At 40.2% G+C, this 25,810-nt stretch overlaps 1 protein-coding gene across 2 annotated transcripts in view; it reads right to left on the bottom strand.

Moving 5' to 3' along the window:
- Positions 1-25,810, bottom strand: part of LOC139449916 (uncharacterized) — a 219,076-nt gene that overhangs the window by 155,830 nt on the left and 37,436 nt on the right. Inside the window, exon 1 of one of the 2 annotated variants that reach the window (XM_071231524.1) lies at positions 14,026-14,075. The exons of the other annotated variant lie outside the window; for it this stretch is intronic. Within the exon in view, the coding sequence (XP_071087625.1) occupies positions 14,026-14,060 (35 nt within the window). The 5' untranslated portion in view covers positions 14,061-14,075. Of the gene's footprint in view, positions 1-14,025; positions 14,076-25,810 lie in introns of those variants that run through there. 2 annotated transcript variants of the gene reach the window in all.

Raw genomic sequence — 25,810 nt, 5'->3', positions numbered from 1 at the left:
CCCCACTATGATAAGCGCCCACAGAGATATTTGCTAATATATTGGCTCGTGAACAATCCCAATTAGTACCCCTTAGGATTGATCAATGTACAAAAGACTCATATATTCGCGTATAATACGCACTCGTATATCTGTCGTACATAAACATTTCAGGCTGTCAGCATAAACTATGAAATTTATCTTTCAGCTCTGTATTATTCCACCAAAATAATATTCTAATAAGAGCCCCCTAATTCTAATTTTGAGAGCGCCCTGGGCGCTTATTACATCGAATACGGTAATTGACATACACAATTCACATCATGCCACTCTTGATTTTATCATCATGGATCTCGGGCCCTATAGTATTGTGAGTAATCCAGGTTTCAGAAAACTTATTCAAGTGTTGGAACCGACCTATACAATACCCTCACGTCAGTATTTTTCTGAGATAGCTTTGAAAACGAAATACTAACAAACCAAGAAGCAAGTGACATCTGACTTAAGTAAAGTTACACATGTATCTCTGAGTATTTGTTAGGTATTGTTTTGATATATAGAGAGACACAATACATTCAGTTTATATTGAGTAAGACATGGAGAAGTTTCTCAATTACTTGATGTTATTGATATAGTGCTAACTAGTGCTAACATTGTGTTTTAAGTTAAATCAGCAGTGAAATAAGATCTTATTCTACCATGCGAGAGTTTTGTTTCACATTTTGGTATGGTTGGTATTGTTTACTGTTTGAAAATAAAACAAAACATGGTAAAGTTACAAATGTTTTTCTGTTTGTTAAAATATTTTATCTAAAAAGGATGAAGTTATGGTTGACAATAGTCATTGCAATAGTATTGCAATAACATCTCTCAATATCAATAGTTATTGCAATAGTTGTAATCTTTAGTTGCAGTCTGTAATTTATAATCTATTACTGTTTAATATCAGGTCTCAAAATGTAGGTTTTAACTAGAGAGCCACCTAGCTCATCATGTTATTTTGAACAGGAACATTTTCAATGGTGTCTTGTTCTATATGGAATCATGACTTTCGGAAGGTCTAAAACTTCCCTGACTCGACTTTTGATAGGGAAATTCATATCTGTCCATGATACATAAAACTGATTCTCATGATATGTCAAGTGGATATTTAAATAGAACATCTGCTTATCCCTATCTAAAGTTGAGTGGTATATGTATTGTACACGTGATGCTTGTGTTGATCTGGTGAGAAGTTTGGTATGGCTGTACCTCCACTTCTTCACAGCTAGGTGCAACAGCACTGTCAACACCTACAGCTTTGTATTGTTGTTTATTTATCAACAACTTGCTCACACCATGGAACAAATGTTGGAAGTCGTTCACACATTCCCAACTTACTCAAATATAACCCTGACTCCTGCCTTAACTGAACCTCAGTAGTGTCTACAGTTTCCAGTCCAAACGTTCCCAGCCCCAAAACTGACTGAGACCACATTCCAAGACTATATATATCCATTACAAATGACATTGGACCCTAGTCTTTAGAATGGAGTGACAGATTTTAGAACACTGTCCATTGTCTGCCCTAAACCTCTTTCTCATCTCCAGATGATGAGCTGATTGGTCAAGATAATGTTATTCCAGTTTTACCTGTGGGTCCCATCGCTAATGGAGACAAACCTTTGTGTGTCCATCTGTGATTGTGTCCTTGACTGAGTGTTGGTGCACCTCTGCAAGATGAAATGTCCTCTGGAGAAACGTTGATGTTGGTGTTGTTGTGGTGAGGATGTGGTGATTTTAGTGCTGGTGTTGATGGTGTTGGTGGCGTTAGTGTTAATGTCGTTGTGGGTACTGATGGAGGTGGTTTCTTGGTGTTGGTGTTAATATTGTTGTTGGTAGTGGTGGTGGTGGTGTTGATATTGTTGGTGGTGGTGTTGTTGGTGTTGATGGTGTTGATGGTGCTAGTGGTGGTGTTGTTGTTGGTGTTGATGGTGCTGGTTGTGATGGTGTTGATATTGTTAGTGGTGGTGATGTTGTTGGTGTTGATGGTGATGGTGCTGGTGGTGGTGGTGTTGATATTGTTGTTGGTGGTGGTGATGTTGTTGGTGTTGATGGTGCTGGTGCTGGTATTGGTGTTGTTGTTGTTGTTGTTGTTGATGTTGTTGTTGTTTTTGGTGGTGGTGGTGGTGGTGGTGGTGGTGCTGGTGTTGTCATTGGTGTGGGTATTGGTGTTGGTGTTGATGGTGCACATACTGTTGGTGCAGGTATATCAACATCACCAATATTTGATACTCAGTAGTGAGCAAGTTAGGTTTATGATTCAGAAATAGTTTTATCCCTGTGTGTATGTGTTGGTGATGCCTAGAGTGATGCAGGTCTTAGCTTTTTACCCTCGGTGAAACTCACAACCATCTTAAAAATATTACTACACATCAGACCATACTTGGACAGTTTATTAACTGCTGCAAGAAAGAGTATCACCTCTCCAAAATTTAGAATATAGTACAATTTCTTATCTAGTACTGAAAGGTCTTGAAAGTACCCTATTATATAGAACTGTTAGTTCAGTATATCCCAATGACTCATTAAATGCTGTTTATAGAGATGCCTCTTTAAAAAGTTCAACATTGAAGTGCTAATGTCCATACTGGGTGAAAATTAAAGGAAATTCCTAGCCCCTGAAACTACGAAATGACCTGCTCCCTCAGATAGCTAATCTCCAATCTACCAACAACCTAACCCCACCCCGAGTAAATGAGGGGCAGGCCAGGGCATCACATAGGTGTTAATCCTTGACCAAACCTGTTAGTCTGACCTGTAGTTGTCCCAGTTGCCCATACCAATGTGGTCAGCAGTGGTCAAGTCACATACCATTCTGACATAAGTCAATGTTAGCATTCGTGAAGAAACTGATATGACTGCTCATTAATCTAAACATACAAATCATAGAGGACTGAAGTTGGAACTGGATGAAACTCTAGTTAAGCACAGGGAATGCATGGTTTAGATTTGTTTGTTGTTTGACACCAGACTCAGCAATATTCCAGCTATATGACGACGTTTGATGAAGATCAATTGTAACCCTGAGCATCATAAGTTTACGAAATGAAGAAGTATTACATACTTGTGGAACCATCACCTTAACTAAAAAACTGTTGGGATATTTCATGATTGCATAACTCAAATCAAAGAGAGGCTTCCCTGTTACCAATGAAACTTTGAAGAATTTTAGTGTCATGTTTTTTTTCGCCTATGTTTCTTGGAGAGATACAAAATGCTAATAAAAGCGACAAAAGAAATTGCCATTATCATTAATCTCTACTAACAGCAGAGTCCATTGAATGATTCTGACCTTTATCATAAACATGTCTCCATGAATCACTATGAAATAGTGAGGATACCAGGTATTGCAAAATGGTGGGCATATTCTGCTCCACCCATGGCAACAATCCCAGTAGTCTGTTACTGAGACAACCCACGTGTAACAAGTAGACACCTTCACTTGATACAGAGCTAGAAGACAAGTGGGGAAGTTACTAGAATCTCATACATACAATCCTACAGCCTGCTACAGAGACAACCCACGTGTAACAAGTAGACACCTTCACCTGATACAGACCTAGAAGACAAGTGGGGAAGTGACTAGATTCTAATACATACAATCCTACAGCCTGCTACAGCGACGTCCTGGTAGACTTCAACAACAGGGGTAGCATGACCTTTCCATGGGTCAGATGGACCTAACATGGTCCTATCAACAGCCTGCCATCCCAGCAGTGTGGGAGAGCGAGCAGACGGCTTCCTGTATAATCCACCTGCCTCACCACAACATCACGTCCAACATACAGGTCTCTCATTATAATCGTGTATAGGACTTTCACACTCCAACACAAAACCTATTTGGGATGTTTGTATGAAACTTGACAAAATACAAAGTATTGAATTTGAACTCTCTGCAATCGTTCACAGATAGTTTCTGAGGCTTCAAATATTCAAAGAATGTTGCTTTTTCCACTCGTTTTAATTATTTAGAAAGAATTCTCTTGCAATGACAGTGTACTGCTATCATTTTCTGTAAAGTTTTGGTAGTTGCTGTTTGCAAAATCTGTGATGTCCGACTGAAAGGTCAGTCTAAACGATAAGGTATGACAAATGGACCGGTGTGTGATTTCAACAGAAAAAGGTCAGCCTAAATAATAAGCTGTGACACATGGACCAGTCTGCGATTATTTATATTTTTGATAGCTAAAGGTTGTAGTATTTTGTGATCAGGAAATGAAATTTGACATTTCCACAAGACTGTGAAAGGCATTTCATTCAATATTCCTCTTTCTTTACCATGTTTAATTCTGTTTATAAGAGTACAAAGTTTGAAGAAACTATACAGTGGCAAGTCTGAGGCAGACAGCAAAGATCAAGCTGGAGTCTCCTCACCAAAGGTGTGTGCAGGCTTACATCACACAACCAGCTTCAAAGAGAGCTGTATTAAAGTAGCGTCTGACATGCATGTGTGTGTTAACACAATACCTGATTGCATGTCTAGCTCTTCCGGTATGGAGCTGTTCTAGGTCGAACAGGGCAACTCCGACAGGTAGGAGTGGGTTGGGGTGACAGGGTCAAACAGTAGTCTCTTACCGCTAGTCATGGTGGTCTGTTTACTGTGGGCAAAACTCAGAAGTAATCAAACCTAAAAAATATTGTTTTTGAGAAATGTTTTGGAAGAGAACCAAAAGTGGTGCAAATGGATGAAGTATCATTTTAGGCAACCATCCAGCCATTGGCCACAGCAAGGGGCACTATGAAGGGCTTCACACTTAGAAAATTGACGTGATAAACCAGTGCTTAAACTACTTGCCCACTGAAGTTAGTAAGTGTGTGAGAGAGTGGGAGTTAATACTGCTTTGAACAGTACTTCAGTTATATCAGATACATGTCAGATTCATGCGGCAGGTAGACTTAAAGTGATGTAGGGCTTCGATGTTTACCAACTTGGTGAAATCCACTAGAACCATGGTCAGAGTGAAACTGGAATTCAAACTCCCAATCATCAGGTTCTGTCTCACCTTGGGAATGCAATTAAGCAGAGTGAATTGTGGCACCCAAAATAACAGGGACGTTAAGTACATTCTAGCACCTAAAACAAGTGAGATGTACTGTGAATTCCAGCACCCAAACAACTGTGTGAGAGTGTATTTGACCAACATCACATCTTGTGTCCAAAGTAGCCATGTATGTGTGAGTGGTGGCCCTATGTGGGAGAGTGTGTGACCTGCATCACCAGTTGTGTGTGGGAGAGTGTGTGACCAGCATCACCAGTTGTGTGTGGGATTGTGTGTGATCAGCATCACCTGCTGTGTCCAGTGTGGTCCTGTGTGTGACCAGCATCACCTGTTGTGTGTGGGAGAGTGTGTGACCTACATCACCAGTTGTGTGTGGGAGAGTGTGTCACCAGCATCACCAGTTGTGTGTGGGAGAGTGTGTGACCTGCATCACCAGTTGTGTGTGGGAGAGTGTGTCACCAGCATCACCAGTTGTGTGTGGGAGAGTGTGTGACCTGCATCACCAGTTGTGTGTGGGAGAGTGTGTCACCAGCATCACCAGTTGTGTGTGGGAGAGTGTGTGACCTGCATCACCAGTTGTGTGTGGGAGAGTGTGTGATCAGCATCACCAGTTGTGTGTGGGAGAGTGTGTGATCAGCATCACCTGCTGTGTCCAGTGTGGTCCTGTGTGTGACCAGCATCACCTGTTGTGTGTGGGAGAGTGTGTGACCTGCATCACCAGTTGTGTGTGGGAGAGTGTGTCACCAGCATCACCAGTTGTGTGTGGGAGAGTGAGTGATCAGCATCACCTGTTGTGTGTGGGAGAGTGTGTGACCTGCATCACCAGTTGTGTGTGGGAGAGTGTGTCACCAGCATCACCAGTTGTGTGTGGGAGAGTGAGTGATCAGCATCACCAGTTGTGTGTGGGAGAGTGTGTGACCTGCATCACCAGTTGTGTGTGGGAGAGTGTGTGACCAGCATCACCAGTTGTGTGTGGGAGAGTGTGTGATAAGCATCACCTGTGGAGTGTGGGAGAGTGTGTGATCAGCATCTCCAGTTGTGTGTGGGAGAGTGTGTCACCAGCATCACCTGTGGAGTGTGGGAGAGTGTGTGATCAGCATCACCAGTTGTGTGAGGGAGAGTGTGTGACCTGTATCACCAATTGTGTGTGGGAGAGTGAGTGATCAGCATCACCAGTTGTGTGTGTGAGAGTGTGTGACCTGCATCACCAGTTGTGTGTGGGAGAGTGTGTGACAAGCATCACCAGTTGTGTGTGTGAGAGTGTGTGATCAGCATCACCTGCTGTGTGTGGGAGAGTGTGTGATTAGCATCACTTGTGGAGTGTGGGAGAGTGTGTGACCAGCATCACCTGTTGTGTGTGGGAGAGTGTGTCACCAGCATCACCTGTTGTGTGTGGGAGAGTGTGTAACCAGCATCACCTGTTGTGTGTGGGAGAGTGTGTCACCAGCATCAACAGTTGTGTCCAGTGTGGTCCTGTCAGGGAGAGTGCATGTGACATTTGTCGCTGTTTGCACTGGTTACTCTACACAAAGCGGTACTGACATGGTATTTAATCAAATCACATTCATCACAATTTCCAGATATCACACATAAAACGATTAACCCCTACCAGCTAGTTAACTGATCACTTCTCATAAACTTCAGAACAGATTACAGTGTCACTCTGAAGACTATTGAAGCCAGTTGAAGCCTACTGAAGCCTATTGAATTGTCTTCCTAAACCTTGTCATCTGGAATAGATTCAGAAATATCTAATTGTTAATATTTTGAGGAAGGGTGTTTTGAGTTTTTTTAATCACCACTCTAAAGAATATTATAGTTATCTAATATAACATGGCATGTAGGTATAATTCGGAAGAAAAACCTAAATGATGCATGTTGTACAAATTTAATGATTTGTGTGATGTGGTTGATTGCATCCTACTAAAATAGATCATTGCTCATAATATCAATCACTGGTTTGTCTACACAGCATATTCACAGGCAACCGTCATACAGCTGGTGTTTTGTTTTGTTTGTTGTTTAACGCCACTGCCAGCAATATTCCAGCTATATGATGGCGGTCTGTATAAATAATCAAGTCTGGACCAGACAATCCAGTGATTGACATGATGAGCATAGAGTTTTAATATTAAAGTGCTGCATTAAACAACAACAAAAAAACAAAACAAAGCACAACACTGTACACTAATTGTAGTGCTTTAGATCACAGGGCTGCTTGTGCCTTGGAGTTTAAGACAAAAACCATCAGAACAAAAACCATCAGAAACTGAATGATTCAAGGGTAAAAACTCTCAAATCTGTTTGAAATACAGTCAACTATGTTAATAACGAATATGCCTATAACGAACGGACCGATATAACAAACTTTTTTAATCCATGTATTTACACTGTATATTGCCTATAACGAACTGCCTATAACGAATTTTGGTTATTACGAACTAAAATTAGTGGTCCCTTTGAGTTTGTTGTAACCGTAGTATACTGTATACTCAGACCTTGTGTGATGTAGGCAATGTTGTTTTTTCCCTCTGGTCAAGGTGCCAACTCCCTCCAGATATGCCTACTGAGTAGTGACCTACTAGATTGCCAATGTAACTACATGTAGTGCTGACATGCCAACTGCCTGGACGATCAGCCATTATCGACATGGAAATATCACTTTGATCACCCAAAACATCCCAAGCCCGTCAACGTGGCGCAAACAGACGTCAATGATGGACAATTATCAACACATGATATTGAACAGTCAGTATTGATTCCTGGAAGAGATATTTGTGTATACCTCTGAGATCAATGGCCAATCATCATCCTGTACACATCAGATTTAATGCTAGTCGATATGTGTTCATGATGGTATCAGTAATAATTACAGCCTATTGATACTGTTGACAAAGGTGGGATCTGATAGGTTCATTGTCACTGCTGGCAGGTTATTTGCATATAATCACTAAACATCCTCGGGCGACTGTTATGTTTCTCCATGATCTGGGTCAGTACGTTCAATATGGTCATCACTCTCTCATTTTAAGGGAATATCTGATTTCAACTTATTTTATTATTTGTAGTTTAACACCGCACTCAGCAGCATTCCAGCTTTATGAGGGTGGTAAATAATAAAATCTGAACAAAGAAATCCTGGGATTGATATCATGAGCATTGATATATGCAAATGGGATACGATGACATGCATCAACCAAATAAGCAAGCATGTGTGTGAGTGTTGTGTTGTGTTGAGTGTGTGTGTGTGTGTTGTGTTGTGTTGTGTTGTGTTGTGTTGTGTGTGGGTGGATGGGGGGGGATGGTTGACATCATTTCATCAGCAAGAACAGATATAAAGGTGGTCAGAGGGGCATCCTATGTTTGGGATGGGTACAAAATGTCCGATTGGGAATAGTTTGCCTGTACAGTAGCCTTGGCAAAATGCACATATAAAATGATCTGCCCATGCATACACCGAAGATGACTGAAGTTTTATCTTTATTCACACACATAAAGTCAGAAGGAATGGGTGCATAGTCAGAAAGAAATGAGAACATTAGTGATTTGTAGTGTAACCATAGAGTTCTACATAATTTTTGTTATTAGACAATATATTAGATGACTAACAACAGGTCTGGGTTGTCCTGCGGGTACCCAGGTCCTGTTCAGTACCACCCGACCCGAGTCACCCGTCCCAGCCCTTGTGCCCACATTCCATTAATCTGGACATATGTTAACTTGGCCTGGAATAGCGAGGTCCAGAGCTACAGATAAGCAGCGTATTTGCATAAAATACCCCCGAAAATATTCAAAACACGACTTTCAATTAACTTGCATAAAGAAACGCACACATTAAATGAAAAACTCAAATGTATAAAAACAGCTTACATAAAAACCCAATGAAGCTTTTTCAGCATGCATACAAAGGAGCTAATTTCCGAAACACAATTACGAGCTAAATTACTTTCCGAGTCAAGCCTATATTTAGAACAGTTATATACATCTAAAAAAAATTTTCATTTCTTTAAACCTTAAAATGTTCACTAAATTTGGGAAAAAACCCAATAGAGTTATGAATAGAGGAGTGAAAAAATACTGGTTACCCAAGGAAAAATGTAATAACCCAATTACAATCAAAACCCTGGAGCAAAAACTCAATTGCAGAAAAAGTTGTCTGGAGCTCTGGAGGTCTCCAGTTCATCTACATCCTCCCATTCCAGTTCCCACGTATCTGACAAAGTCACTGCTCTAAGTGGATCTCAAAACAATAAAACTATTTCACTTCACCTTCATGCAATAAATATTTCCACATTAACACAGTTCTGACTTCAGCCCAAACAAATAACTGTATTCTTGTTCAAAATTCCTTTCGTCTTCAAACTTCCGGAATATTTTCATTCTTTTGGGTTTTTTTTCATTTCATCCCACAGTTCATACAGTATATATATATCCAACTTAAAGAGGATATCTGCGTACATCTAATGTCAAATAAGTGTTAAATGACACTTTTCTATAATTGACTCAAGACAAAATTTACCCCATCATCAAAACACACTCCCCACTCTTCCCAAACTACCATTACCAAGCTCAATGGTTTGGCATTCCTGTATAATTGAGATTTCATCCTATTGGACACAGTCTGCAACACAAGACACATCCTCCTAAACCCAAATCAAGCCCAATTCCATACATTCCAAGGAGTCTAAAACGAAGGATTTGTTTCCAACAACACCGCCCTAAGCTGATTGCTGTTCTACTAGCTCAGAAACTAAACCCTACGATCAAAATGTCATTCTTCATAATTCTGGCAACACCCCCACCATGTCCTTGAACATCATGTAGAATCATGTATCTTTGCTGAACAGATTAGATCTCAGGGTAATGTATCACCATAAAACCGACATTGGTAACCTGTTCGAAAGGGAGAAAAATTGGTACAAATTCAGCAAGACGGTCAGTAATTGATACTCCTGTGGAGCCCTGACAAAACATAATTGTCATAAAAACACTGCATCCTTTCACAGGTCGACACCATCCCCGGCTAGCTGTCACATGGCCATTGTCACACGACAACCATTGTCTGACCGCCGGCTGACCACAATGACGGCAATCTTCACCTGACCGACACAATGGAGGCTCCCACAAGAGGCAGGTCACCCACTAATATAAAGAAGTTACTACAATTGGCAAACTAAATTTGCATATCAATGACCACAAGTTTGAATTGAGATTGAAATATATCAATATTAATCCATGAGATCTCCTTTTTGCAATGCCAGGTCACGACATGCCATTGTCAGAAGAGTGATTTATTAAGTCCTGTCACAAAAAATAAGCAAATTATCCAGAGATACTCCACAGTAGCATAATGAAGCCAAGTTGGCCCACAAGGGATCCATCCATAAACCCTTTGTATCATGTGCTAGCTGGATCAAAGATCTAAATTTCCATGTCCAATATTTAAAATTGCCTTGATCATGTTGATTATTACACTGAAACACTACATATGTTTGCTTCAGTGATTTTAATGTGGCCAAGGTCAAAGCTTAACATACGAATAAAATACTTCTTCTGTGATTGGGTTGGGTTGTTAAGGCTGCTTTGAAAGTATTTCAGTCTCATGATGGTGTATCAGAGAAATCATTGTCAATCTGTGAAGAAAGCCCAGGCCAGTGTCTTTACCACTTTACTGAGGTATCGTGCCAACATACCACGATCAGGATCCAGGGGAATTTCTTGAAAAATATTCACAGTATTGTGAAGAGGTTGTGAGTAGTAGTAATTGTAGTAGCAAGAGGAGTAGTAGTAGCAGTAGTAGTGGTGGTAGTAGCAGTAGCAGTAGCAGTCGCAGTAGCAGTAGTAGCAATAACAGTAGTGGCAGCAGTAACAGTAGTAGTAGTAGTAGCAGTAGCAATAGTAGTAGTAGCAGCAGCAGTAGTTTGTTGTTAAACGCCGCACTCAGCATTATTCCAGCCATATGATGGCAGTCTGTAAATAATCGACTCTGGACCAGACAATCCAGTGCTTGACATCATGAGCATTGATCCACGCAATTGGGATACGATGACATGCATCAACCAAGGCAGCAAGCCTGACCATCCGGTCCCGTTAGTCACCTCTTACGACAAGCACAGTCACCTTTTACGGCAAGCATGGGTTGCTGAAGACCTATTCTACCCCAGATCTTCATGGGTCAGTAGTAGCAGTAGCAGTAGTAGTAGTAGTAGTAATAGTAGTAGTAGTGATCATCAGTTGAATTAGTGACAGTAATATAGACTCCATCACTGCTGGTACATCCAGTATAACATCCTATCCAAGTCTCCCTGTCCTAACACAGGGTCCCCCAGCAGCCCTATCACTGCTGGTACATCCAGTATAACATCCTATCCAAGTCTCCCTGTCCTAACACAGGGTCCCCAAGCAGCCCTATCACTGCTGGTACAACAGTATAACACCATATCCAAGTGTCCCTGTCCTAACACAGGGTCCCCCAGCAGCCCTATCACTGCTGGTACAACCAGTATAACATCCTATCCAAGTCTCCCTGTCCTAACACAGGGTCCCCAAGCAGCCCTATCACTGCTGGTACAACCACTACAACATCCTATCCAAGTCTCCCTGTCCTAACACAGGGTCCCCAAGCAGCCCTATCACTGCTGGTACAACCACTACAACATCCTATCCAAGTCTCCCTGTATTAACACAGGTTCCCCCGGCAGCCCTATCACTGCTGGTACATCCAGTATAACATCCTATCCAAGTCTCCCTGTCCTAACACAGGGTCCCCCAGCAGCCCTATCACTGCTGGTACATCCAGTACAACATCCTATCCAAGTCTCCCTGTATTAACACAGGGTGCCCCGGCAGCCCTATCACTGCTGGGCATCAGAACTATTCCTTCTCCTTCTGTTGTGTCTCTGGTCCTGCAGGTTGCAAGGGGTATGATCACCCCTGGAGCGGTAACGCAAGAAGTCTATTTACTTCTCCCAGATTCAACACAAAAACAAAACAGGCACCTTACAAGTCTTGGTTCAACACAAACGACCAAGTTCAGACTCTGATACACCATCCAGATAACCTGTGCAATGTGATATAATAATTACAATAATAGCAGGCACTTCAGACACAGGCTATCATTGGTGTTGTTGAGGCTGCCCTGGTTGAAAGCAGGTAATCACCTTATTACTAAACACACATTGACATAATCTGATCCCTGGCTCACTCCAACGCCATTACTTCATATAATCACAGGTTACAATCAGAGTACTCAACACACCTCCAGATAAACACTGTATTATACAGGATGGAGAGTCCTCAACATTTAACAAAATACAAATATTTTCAGAGTTAAGTGTACCATGTTTTTGCTTGGTTTTTTCCCTGCCTATAAATAATTTAAAAAATCACCTCACATTCTGATAAAATATTGGAAGTTATAATATGTGGTCTAAAAGCCTATGTATGTTAATTTTGGCTTGGAAATTATTGGCACATACTTGAGGTTAGTAACTATAATGAACCACTTCGAAAGTGCGTAATCAATTTTTAACAAAAATCAGAAAAGATGCGTTTTTGTGTGCTAGGCCTTCTCCACACAAGTCTAATGATATTTGAACCCATTATAACAACACTGTTGTGGTTGAATATCTCATGTCATTTTACCAAATATTACAAAAACGAAATATATAAAATAATATATAAAAAATGAAAAATAAATAAATAAAAAATCACGAATTTTTAAAAAAAAATTTGATTATGTATTTCAAATTGTTTTAATTTATTAGCTGATAACAAATTCCATATGGGGTTTGGATGTAATAAATTTCCGACAGTATCAACCCACATAGGCTCTACATGTTAAAAACAATACTGAAAAAAACCTTTGTATCATCCATGACATGCAATAATTGAAACATGAGAGCCTGGTGGCTGAATGGGCTTGACTCTGCCAGTTAATGACAAATGCTTCAGATTGCCATATTCAGAAACGATCAGATGTCAGAGCTCAGGAAGTCCCCTGTAGGTTGACAGTTTGACATATACCCTGACACACGTGAATCAGTACCGCTGTGTGTGTGTGTACGCCATTGACAAGATAGGACACCACCATTAATCATGTCCCTTACGTCAACGTCACCTTGGTATTTTACACTTCTTTTCCATAGAATTAAAGTTCTGCTTGTTAAGAATCATTTTATTAACCAACAGAACATGAAACAAGTGATTTGGGTTCACATGCACTGACAAAATAATCCATAGGAAAGTTCTACGTTCTCAACCTTCGAAATTTTAATTACAAAAAAGTTAGGGAATAAGAATGTAGTTTGCATGGGCATCGCAAGTAACATTTTCAAGTAATCAAACTTAATAACATACTCAAGGAATGGCGTTACTCAGTGCAATAATGTTAATTGAACAATAATATATCTATTTTCAAATTCTGAAGTTGCCGGTGACAAGGTATCAGTTGGATGTAATATTTAACAAGCGTCAGTGAAAGGGCAAGCCAAGGTTCTGGCATTCTGCAGTAGCTTTCTACAATCCCATGTGTCAACATCATCGCCATCACTGCTTGCCAGTCAAATTATTCTAATACAATTACAAAAGTAATGTAACAACATTCAGTTTTGAACAATCCAACCATGCAAACATAAATTATGTTCCTTGCAAACAAATTGACAAAGTCATAATTATTAAGTTCACTGAAATACAAACATTTAAATTGATGAAAAAAAAATGAAAAAAAATATCACATATGATCCAACATCACTCAGAATGAACTTTTTTGATTAACTAAACTATTAACAAAACACCCTATTGAGAGAATTAAGAAGCAAGCAATTCAGCCATATTTGTTTTTGAAATAAAAAACTACAAGTGATTTTAATGAGTGAAGAATTTACCCAACAGCAGCAATACTGTAATTAAGAATTAAAGGAGCACATCTCACACAAGTTACTAGAATGTTGAAAATAACACCTCTCAACAATTCCATCTTGTACAAGTTAAAATTTCATCCTACCTGTTGTCAGGTGACCAACTCGCTCGTATCCTCATCTCGGAGAAATCTCTATTGAATCCCAATCCTCCTACATAACGCAAGTAATCCCTGCGATGTCCGGTCCATGCCATGGTTAAATCCACAAAAAGTACCTCACAACATAGCAATATAGGCCTTGAGGTGCCGGGTCTATCTTCTCCACATGCTTATGTTATAGCCGGGCTGGGATGGAAGGACCACATGCCCAACATGACTGTCAGTAACACCGCTCCGTCCAAACTAAGTCCGTCTTTGAGCCCATGCTACAGGCAGTTGGCCCAGCCAGGGACGCAAACAATAGGCGACTGAGCGTGTTGAATGACCCATTAAATCTCAACAGTGGCCACCCCCTGCACTGATCACACAAGGCCAACACACAGGGCAGAGCAGCCGAGGTGGGGGACAGGCTTTCCCCATGGTCAGTCAAGGTAATGCCAGGGCTTTGGGGGAATCTCCGGCTGAGGATCCTTTCTTCCCCTCTTAGAGTAAGTGAGTGAGTGAGTATGATTTTATGACACTTTTAGCAATATTCCAGCAATATCACACAGGGGACACCAGACATGGGCTTCACACATTGTACCCATTTAGGGAATCAAACCTGTGTCTTCGGCATGTTTTAACCACTAGGCTACCCCACCACCCATTCCCTCTCAGAATAGAATGACCTGACAGACCAATGCTGTGTAGATGGATTTGGATTAATTCTTACAATACTGCCAGATGTACAGACATACTCCCTTGCATACAGATATGTTGACTGATGCAATACTTGATTTGGTAGATGACACCCATACACAGCTGGAAACATCCTCATCCCACAAAAAAATCTCAGCATCTCGCGCGGTAAAGAATGGATTTATTGGACTTCATCGAACTGGTCCAGTTTTCTTCAAATAGGAAAATCATGCTTCATAACCTACCAAGTCACAAAGGCTATCTGTGTGTTTGCTATGGAAATCTCACTGTGTCTTGTTCAGGCTGTTGGCTGAACAAACATGGCAAGATACCATGGAGAAGTTCAAGGTAGATGATAAGATGCCATTTACAGAGAAGCTAAGCAACCCACTGCCTCCCTCTCCCCCTCCACCCCATACACCCTCACACACCCACACAGACACCCTTCCCATGTCTACCAAGAAATAACTTACAACCATATCATGGGCCAATCTATCAGAATCAGTCCTACCCTACAACCATATCATGGGCCAATCTATCAGAATCAGTCCTACCCCACAACCATATCATGGGCCAATCTATCAGAATCAGGTCTACCAACAACCATATCATGGGCCAATCTATCAGAATCAGTCCTACCCTACAACCATATCATGGGCCAATCTATCAGAATCAGTCCTACCCTACAACCATATCATAGGCCAATCTATCAGAATCAGTCCTACCCCACAACCATATCATGGGCCAATCTATCAGAATCAGTCCTACCCCACAACCATATCATGGGCCAATCTATCAGAATCAGGTCTACCTTACAACCATATCATGGGCCAATCTATCAGAATCAGGTCTACCCACAACCATATCATGGGCCAATCTATCAGAATCAGGTCTACCCTACAACCATATCATGGGCCAATCTATCAGAATCAGGTCTACCCTACAACCATATCATGGGCCAATCTATCAGAATCAGGTCTACCCCACAACCATATCATGGGCCAATCTATCAGAATCAGGCCTACCCTAAAACCATATCATGGGCCAATCTATCAGAATCAGCTCTACCCTACAACCATATCATGGGCCAATCTATCAGAATCAGGTCTACCCTACAACCATATCATAGGCCAATCTATCAGAATCAGTCCTACCCTACAACCATATCATGGGCCAATCTATCAGAATCAGGTCTACCCACAACCATATCATGGGCCAATCTATCAGAATCAGGTCTACCCACAACCATATCATGGGCCAATCTATCAGAATCAGGTCTACCCACAACCATATCATGGACCAATCTATCAGAATCAGTCCTACCCTGCAATCATATCATGGGCCAATCTATCAGAATCAGGTCTACCCTACAACCATATCATGGGCCAATCTATCAGAATCAGGTCTTCCCACAACCATATCATGGACCAATCTATCAGAATCAGGTCTACCCTACAACCATATCATGGGCCAATCTATCAGAATCAGTCCTACCCTGCAATCATATCATGGGCCAATCTATCAGAATCAGGTCTACCCTACAACCATATCATGGGCCAATCTATCAGAATCAGGTCTACCCTACAACCATATCATAGGCCAATCTATCAGAATCAGGTCTACCCTACAACCATATCATGGGCCAATCTATCAGAATCAGGTCTACCCTACAACCATATCATGGGCCAATCTATCAGAATCAGGTCTACCAACAACCATATCATGGGCCAATCTAACAGAATCAGGTCTACCCACAACCATATCATAGGCCAATCTATCAGAATCAGGTCTACCCTACAACCATATCATGGGCCAATCTATCAGAATCAGGTCTACCCTACAACCATATCATGGGCCAATCTATCAGAATCAGTCCTACCCTACAACCATATCATGGGCCAATCTATCAGAATCAGTCCTACCCTGCAATCATATCATGGGCCAGTCTATCAGAATCAGGTCTTTCCACAACCATATCATGGGCCAATCTACCAGAATCAGGTCTACCCTACAACCATATCATGGGCCAATCTATCAGAATCAGTCCTACCCTGCAATCATATCATGGGCCAGTCTATCAGAATCAGGTCTTTCCACAACCATATCATGGGCCAATCTATCAGAATCAGGTCTTCCCACAACCATATCATGGGCCAATCTATCTGAATCAGGTCTACCCACAACCATATCATGGGCCAATCTATCTCAATCAGGTCTTCCCTTAAAACCTAAAGATCACAAACATTCCAAGGCCTATCCAACAACTATATCGAAAGGCATTCCAACTAAATCGGGTCTATCCTTGACAACAAGACTACGATCTAAATACAGTGAAACCCTGTTAATCACGACAGCAGTGTTTCCCGTGAATTGATTCGAGTTTCTCCATACATCTGAGCTAGGCTTCCCCCATGTTGACAGAGCCTCTATGGGAAGATCCATGTTACATCATGGGTGAACTCAAATCTCCTGTCCATGAAAGGCCGGAGATCTGAGTACAGGAGCTGGTTGTGCAGGCTGACATAATGAGAAGACATCACCAACATGGCTGACCTCAACATAAAGGCCTGAAAAGGTATTACCCACTTTGGACCAAGTACCCAGCAGAGTTGATTGTTGACCCTGTCAACTTGACATAAACAGGGTATGTCATAGTTGATCCCCATGGTGTGTGTTCAGCAAAATGTTGTGCTTGTTATGGACAATGGGTGATGTGATGGGGATACCTTTGATGAGATGGCGTCTGGCAGACTGAGAACGTTTCTAAGGGACTGACCAGTGGAGATGCTGGTTGGAAGTCTGGACTTTGTGTTGGAGGAAGAATGTTTTCTGTCACTGCTTCAAAAGATAGAAAAAATGTGCTTGGAATTGAGGCTCTAAGCAATTTCATTCATACCCCTAACACATATTTTCAGGATCATAAGTGAATAGGTTCATATTTTTGTGAAAAGCATACGTATTTAACATATAATACTTTGTTCCAATAAGAGTCCATGACCAACTTTTAGATCCATCTGAAATAATCTTACAAGACCAAAATTTTCCATGACAAATATAATTTTCTTGTGTATATTACAGATCATAACTCAGGGAGCAGCAGCACGGAGGGGTGTATAATTGCCTAGTAACTATTATAGAAATATTTTAGTTTCATCTGTTTGATCAAAGATTGTTAGCTACCGATTGATCTTTAGTTGTGTATGGTTTTAATAAGCACCTCTCTTTGTCAACTTTCCAAGTGCCCGGTGAGCTTATTACAGTGTCTATGGTAATTATTTTATCCAGTACATTTTATTTTATTTTATTGAACAATTATTTTTTTTAAATCCAGAGAGCAATTATTTGTCAATTATCACAGATGGGGCAGTATGCATGGACATCACTCTATATCTGTGAGGTGTTGACCCAGGGCCAAAGAATGACACATTGATGATACTTCTGGTTTGTCTGTTCAGACTCAATTATTTACTGGCTGCCTCATAGCTGGAATGTGCTAAATGCAGCATCACACAACCAACAAACAAGCAGAAAGCTCATATCAGACCACAGACCCAATAAGGACTCTTTCGGGACCATATAGTTACATCATCAAAACAGATACATCCAGTTCTGAGATGAAGCTGACAAAAATAATCAGAAAAGTCATGGGTTCCTTGTCATATTCCAATGTTAAAAACGAAAAATTCAAGGACGCTGAGATCCAAATACTATAGCCAGATTTCTCAAGGACAAAGGCCCCCTTAATTTCTAACACTGTTAATCAAACCCAAGCCACAAGCCAGATGAACAAACGAGGCAACAACTTGGCCACTGCAACACACCTTAGGAAACAACACACATAAAGCATTGCAGTCTTCCCAGGCAGGTGCCAGGGTCACGGCTCGCCTGACAGTAGCTCATCAAGCAGCGTCACCTTGATTACTCCGCCGGTACAACAACGCCAGGGACGGCGGTGGCCACGTGGTGGTCATTACGAAACACAGGTCACCCAGTTTAATGCTGGTACACACTGCCATATCGCAACTGTAGAACACCATTAATTCTGCCCTCTGGAGATGGTTGGTTATACAATACTGTTATTGTCAAAGTTACCCTTTTGTATGGAGTCAATAGACTGGAATTTAGTGAGACAGAACATACAATTTTAAACATGAATTCGTTTCTTGTAACATATTACAACAAGTAGAGAAAAACTGAATTACAAACTAATTTCACAAATACACCCAAAGAGTGAGTGTGTGAGTTTGGTTTAGCGGTTCTCTTGTATCAAAGCATGTCAGAGGAAAGCCTTAACATTTACCACAGTGAAACTTACACATGGTTGTAAGGTGCTGACAAACCTAGAAACTTAATCATACTCAAAGACAAAAACAAATGCAATCATGTTCTTAGTCAATTTTGGGATAGTTTAGATGCACAGAAGTCAAACAACTCTCTTGAAGTACTGGTGTGAATAGTAGCATGAAGATAGACGATGTTTTCTGGTGATTTATATATTTTTAATTCAAATTTAAGAAATTTCAAATTAAACATGTACATTCTGACTAGCAGTTCTTGTGTTATGGGATCGCCTCAGTGGTCTAGTGATGGAGCGTCTGCCCAGAGAGTGGAAGGTCCGGGGTTTGATCCCTGGCTGCATCATACCAAAAGATGTTAAAGATGGTACCCTGTCTGGCGCTCGGTATTAAGGGATAAAAGAAGGACTGGTCGGCTCGGAGTCAGTATACTATACTCAGTGGGCTAGCACTATTAAACGGCAATAGTCCAAACCAGTACAAGCTCGCATGCACGCAAAGCTAAACCCCATTTCACCTCACCTCTGGTGTTATGGTGAAATATCTGCTTTGTTTTGAAACACAAGTACTGAGTATGCAATCTGTTCTGGAACACAAGCATAAAACATGTTAAAAGTGACACTGTATTCAGAGAATTAACATTACATGTTCAAACCCAGAAAAAAAAACCTCTGTTACCATGGTTACATGTAAACATGTAAGAACACACAGAATTTGATCTCTGATTACATACGCAGTATATTCACAGTCGTCTTACAATGATCCTCCTATTACCTGTAATCTTTCATCATTTTGACAAAAAACATTTAACAACCTATGTACACACATTTCTGTCATCATAAAGACATTGTAAAATGGCTAGCCACCACAAAAAGCCATAAAACATATGTTGTGTGGTTCATGTTGCACTCAGAAAAAAATGAAGCCAAATGTATGGAATAAACTAAACATCACACGGGGTTGCGCTAGTCAAGGCGTCTAATGTGTGGAATCAGGTCCTCGGTAGCGCAGGTAAATGAAAACAAATCATTATTCATTGACGTGTGTCCCAGCTAAAGTGACATGGCTGCCCCCTTTTTAGCATTTCAAACATCAAGGAGAAAAGGATGTGAAGATGATTACTACCCAGTCAAGTGGGTGAATCCGGTTTTATGCCGCTTTTAACAATATTCAAGCATTTCAAAATGAGTGAGTGAGTGAGTTTGAGTTTACGCCCCTTTTAGCACCATCATTCGTAATGAAAGCCTTTGAAATTTATATTAGTCTGCAAGACTGAGGTGACCAAATTGTGCTGAAGACCAGTTCTCCATGCTTGGATTTTACAACAAATTCGAAATATACAACAGTGATGGAAAAACAACTTAGATCCAAGAAGCTCTGGATGCAACATGGCAGAGGGTGCACAAAGTGTGTGATCTAGACCAGACAAGACCAGTAGTCAGACTTTCATATTAGTGGAAGGCTCGGTGGCTGAGTGGGTTAGATCGGTGACTTTGTGTGCTGGCGATTAGGTGCCTAACTCCAGCAGTGTGGGTTTGGAATCCCAGATGGGACTCAACCCCCAAAAGTACGAGAATCTGTACTTAACTAACAAAGTGTCATCCCAACTACATGTATAACATTTGTTACATTTGACCACTTGCTACATGGTGTGTTCATAGCTCTGAATGGGCTTATCACATTGTGATCATGTAGGAACTGCCCCCAGTTCTTCAGGATGAGGATGTAATGTTAGGACCACAAGGCTTCTCCAGCATTCCCATCCACACATGAGGCCTGTTATCAGTTGCTTTATAAAACTTTTGGGCCTTAAATTCAATGTAGGTGGTAGAATTATTTTTAAAAAGAAGTTTCAACTTCCAGATTAGTATTGCTACTAAAGAATGGAAAAAGTAACATGTAGGTAACACCATCATGGAAGTATGATTGCGAATCGATACCAAAAGATATGTTTGTTTGTTAGAATAAAGATTATATACATATTGATCACCATTTCTTATTAACAGCATTGCTAAAATCCTGTGTTTGCATTTGATCTAATTGTAAAACAGTTGGCCCAGAACAAAATTGTAAAAAGTCATTTTATCCTTTTTCTCATTTCAGGGTGATATGTTTTAAACCACCCCCCAAAAAAGATGTGACATATAACCTGCTGTGAAAGATAAAGAATAGAATCATCATCTTTCCTTGGTAATCTCTTGGTAAATTTATATCTATCCCTGGGAGTCACAGTTACTCCATGCTCCATTAATCAAATTACCTGATAAACACTGCTACTAAATCTACCTGAGGGATAGCCCTGTTGTAATAAATACTGCAGTAATCTGTCAGCTAATCACTGTTTAAAGAGGATTGTTTCATCATGGAGAGCAGACATTTTCTCTCGAGAGTGAATGAGGTGTCAGACCACTGGAATATGATTGAGGTCACAGGAATATGTTTCAAACCAAAGGAAGATGTTTCAAACCAAAGAAATGTTTTAAACCAAAGGAATATGTTTTGAACCAAGGGAATATGTTTTAAACCAAGGGAATATGTTTTAAACCAAGGGAATATGTTTTAAACCAAATGAATATGTTTTGAACCAAGGGAATATGTTTTAAACCAAAGGAATATGTTTTGAACCAAGGGAATATGTTTTAAACCAAAGGAATATGTTTTGAACCAAGGGAATATGTTTTAAACCAAAGGAATATGTTTTGAACCAAGGGAATATGTTGTGAACCAAAGGATTATGTTTTGATCTAAGGGAATATGTTTTAAATCAAAGGAATATGTTTTGAACTAAGGGAATATGTTTTGAACCAAAGGAATATGTTTTGAACCAAGGGAATATGTTTTGAACCAAGGGAATATGTTATGAAACAAAGGAATATGTTTTGAACCAAAGGAATGTGGTTGATGAAAGGTTGTTCAATTTTACATGTCATGACTTTAGTTGTGTGCATGCTGCACATGGCCTTTCACTCACACGCTTTGAATGAATTCCTTTTAGACCGCAACACACTGTATAGTTTCACTATAAGGTATCCCAATGTTTTCTTATTTGTTCTGGTATTTCTTGCATTTAGAAGGTTCATAAGGTTGATAATACACTCCTCAGTTTCAGTTGAAAATATAGAACCTTGAACCTTGGGGAAAGCCCTATGGCTATTCCCTCGCTAGCCGTTTTACATTTTCAATCAAAACTAAGGAGTGTCATCCTTAACTAATAACATATTCTACAGGATGTGATGATTTCCCAAACAAAAGGTCTATGGCGTGACGAGCAAACGCTTTAACCACTGTGCTACCTGACCGCCCCTCACAGTTTGAATATAACCCTTGCCACAGAATCTCTGTGCAACAGAGAGGCACCAAAAATTGAAACAAATTGACTAAATCTCATGAACCCATGTCATTCACTAGTGCACTTCCAACTTTATCATGTCACTGTGACCATGATGTATACATTATTGATATTTTAAAATTGATAAACAGTTAATGAAAATCTTAAAATTACAAAGCCATCTTAGTGCTACAACTGTCGGTGATAAAACATTGAGTTACGACTGTCATTACCAGCATTTACAAAACAGGGCTCTTTAATACTTCTGTCCTCCGTTCAAGGGAACATTTACCACTATATGATGCAGCCGTAGAAATTGGCACTAGTCCTGTAGTCTTTGCCAAACTGCTCTATAGCTAAGGTGTCATAAGGACTGTAGAGACTGGCCCTATTTAAGGGTTTTGCTATATGTTATCATTATAAGGACTAGTGGACTAAAAATGTTAGTTTCTACCGCTGTGTACGTTGTATATCAATATTTTAGTTACATACATGACATACAGACAGATGTATACTCACATGACACCGGTTTGTCAATACCAACTGCAAGGACTACTCGTCATAGTATGTTCTCCCACGGTGAAGTAACTATAGGTCTAGGCTTTGTAATTCCTCTTAAAATCATAAGCAGAGCTGCACAACAACAAATATGTATTTCCACAACAAAACCTCAGTGCTCACGTTTCGCCATTAACTAGCAACTAATGCTCTTGCCACATTTCCCTGTTGATGACGATGACCGAGATCGATGGTGACCTATAATCAATACACTCTCGGCCATAAAATCAGCTGATACCAGGTACAACGACTTCCTCCAATGAAGAGTAAACCTCTGTCCATGGTCACAGTGACTGCATCGCTGATCACTACCCTGGGGGCCACTTCAACTGCCGTTACCTCGTCAATCATTTGACATTTCAAGATGTTCCACCCAAAATATGAGATATATATCTGAGGATAATAAAATCAATTTTGCAGACCATTAACAATTTTCATGGAATCAATTTATTGCAAGAAATAAAAACAAATATTCACTTGGCATGGGCTCATTTCAACAGAGTGAGTGAGTATGGTTTGACACCACTTTTAGCGATATTCCAGCAATATCACAGCATGGGCACCAGAAATGGGCTTCACACATTGTACCCATATGGGGGATTGAACCCAGGTCTTCAGCATGACGAGCGAACGCTTTAACCACAAGGCTACCCCACCATCCCTCTTTTACATCTGAGGTTGAAGGAAACTTATATTTATTTCTGACAATCCTGGTGAGATATGATAGAGTACTAATTAACACATCTGACATGCAATTGTAATTTTCATTTCAAATCATTAATTCACTTCAGGATAAACTATGGTTTTCAAACTGTTTTCAGCAATAAGCCAGCAATATCACGATCAGACATCAAGACAAGATTTCACGTGTAATACCCATGTGGGGAATAGACCTGTATTCAGTGTGATGAGCGAACCCTATAACCACTAGGCTACCACACTGCCCTGAATTTACAAAAAGATCACATCTTGTGATGGCATGAGGCATAAGGCTTGTCAAACAACATTTATTGTTTTCATGTCACTAAAATTGACCCCATCCTGATTTGTTTGTTTGTTGTTTAACACCATAATATAAGGTATATTCCAGCTATATGATGGCAGTGTGTAAATAATTGAGTCTGGACCAGGCAATCCTTTGACTGATATTGTGAGCAACACTTCACACACAATCAACAAGTCACCAAGATCTACCCGATCCACTAAGTCACCTCTTACGACCAGCACAGGTTGCAAGAAACCAGCTTCTGTCACAATGGCTTCTCTATCATTCAAGCTTCGGGATTCGAGGGCTATCACAGGTCATACAAAATATAGGACATATCTTAGAATGAAGTTTACCTGTTACAGATTTGCAAACTACTTTAGAAATAAAACATATAAAAAAATGATCACTCCCTACACAGACAAGTGTGTAAAATGTTTGTTTGTTTGTTTGTTTGTTTTTTGTCCCAGCTAGATGATGGTGGTCTGTAAATAATAGAGTCTGGATCAGACAATCCAGTGATTGACATTATGAGCATCGATCCATGTAATTTGGATACGATGACACGCATCATCAACCAAGTCAGCGAGCCTCAGACCACCTAATCCCGTAAGTCGCCTCTTACAACAAGCTAAGTCACCTTTCATGGCAAGCATGACCTATTCTTCCCTGGATCTTCACGGGTCTAATATGTCTAATGGCCACATCTTGCTAATGATAATGATACAGGATATACACATCCTGTTCGTGATCTTCTTTCCCGCCAAACATGGGATTGTCACGATGGCTTCATATTGCCTCGATCCATATGTAATGCTGACCACGGAACAGGTAACATCATCTGACAGAGTATCTGGTGTGTTTCTTGGCAACTACTGATTAAGGACAAACCTGTTTTCCAGTATCCATGGTAACCAATAGAAATGTACACAAACAATTTTTCCATCTCATTTTGCTGACCTTGACATAATTAACATGACCTAAAAGCATCAGTTAAATGTTACACACTACATTAGACTGAGAATGCACACATGCCACTGTTACAGGTCATATTGTCAAACATCACACACGTATGGCATATTTAAATGAGTTTTTCTTAATAATAATTGAAATATAGTTCATGAAAGGATTTAATCAAAGTCTATCAATATAGAATATAATTCAACACAAAACATTTATTTCTCTAATATATTGTTGGTGAACTTAATGGTCCATTCCACAAGCAATGTAGGACCTGTTCCTATTGATGAAAGGAAGGTTAGTGGACCCGTGAAGATACGGGATAGAAAAGAATGCTATGCTTGTCATAAGAAGCAACTAACAAAGTCGGGTGGTCAGGCTCGCTGAATTGGTTGATGATGCATGTCATCGTATCCCAAATGCGTGGATCGATGCTCATGATGTCAATCACTGGATTGTCTGGTCCAGACTTGATTATTTACAGACTGTATTAAACTATTCACAAATTGAGAGGCTATTATGAAGCCAAGAAGCTTTGTCATCCTCATCACAAAAACACCACTATTAAACTTTGCATTAAAAAACCTGTTTCAAACAAACAAACAAACAACATGTTGTGACCTTAACCATGTTAAGTTAAAAAATTTAGAAAATGAATCATTTGAGTAAATTTTGAAAAAATCAAATGTCTTTTTGGTAATCTGGACAGAAACAGTATACAAATAGTCCCTGGCACAACCAACAACGTACCACAATGCTACATCTCTGATTATTCCACAATATAAGATAGCTACGCAATAAATCGCAAAAAAACAAAAAGAACAAAGCTTGGTTTATTTCACAATAAAACATTGTTCTATCATGACGTCATGACCTTGTAAATTGGACACAGTTATTTTTTAGAGGGAAGTGTCTCGCGAGTTGTTCCCCATAGATGTAGCTAGGCCAAGCAGAACTACGCTATGG

Source organism: Haliotis cracherodii, unplaced genomic scaffold (assembly GCF_022045235.1).
Source record: "Haliotis cracherodii isolate W230 unplaced genomic scaffold, xgHalCrac1.p SCAF_8, whole genome shotgun sequence".
NCBI classification, from domain to species: domain Eukaryota; kingdom Metazoa; phylum Mollusca; class Gastropoda; order Lepetellida; family Haliotidae; genus Haliotis; species Haliotis cracherodii.
Note: the sequence above shows the minus strand (reverse complement) of the source record. Positions and strands in the feature narration are given on the sequence as shown.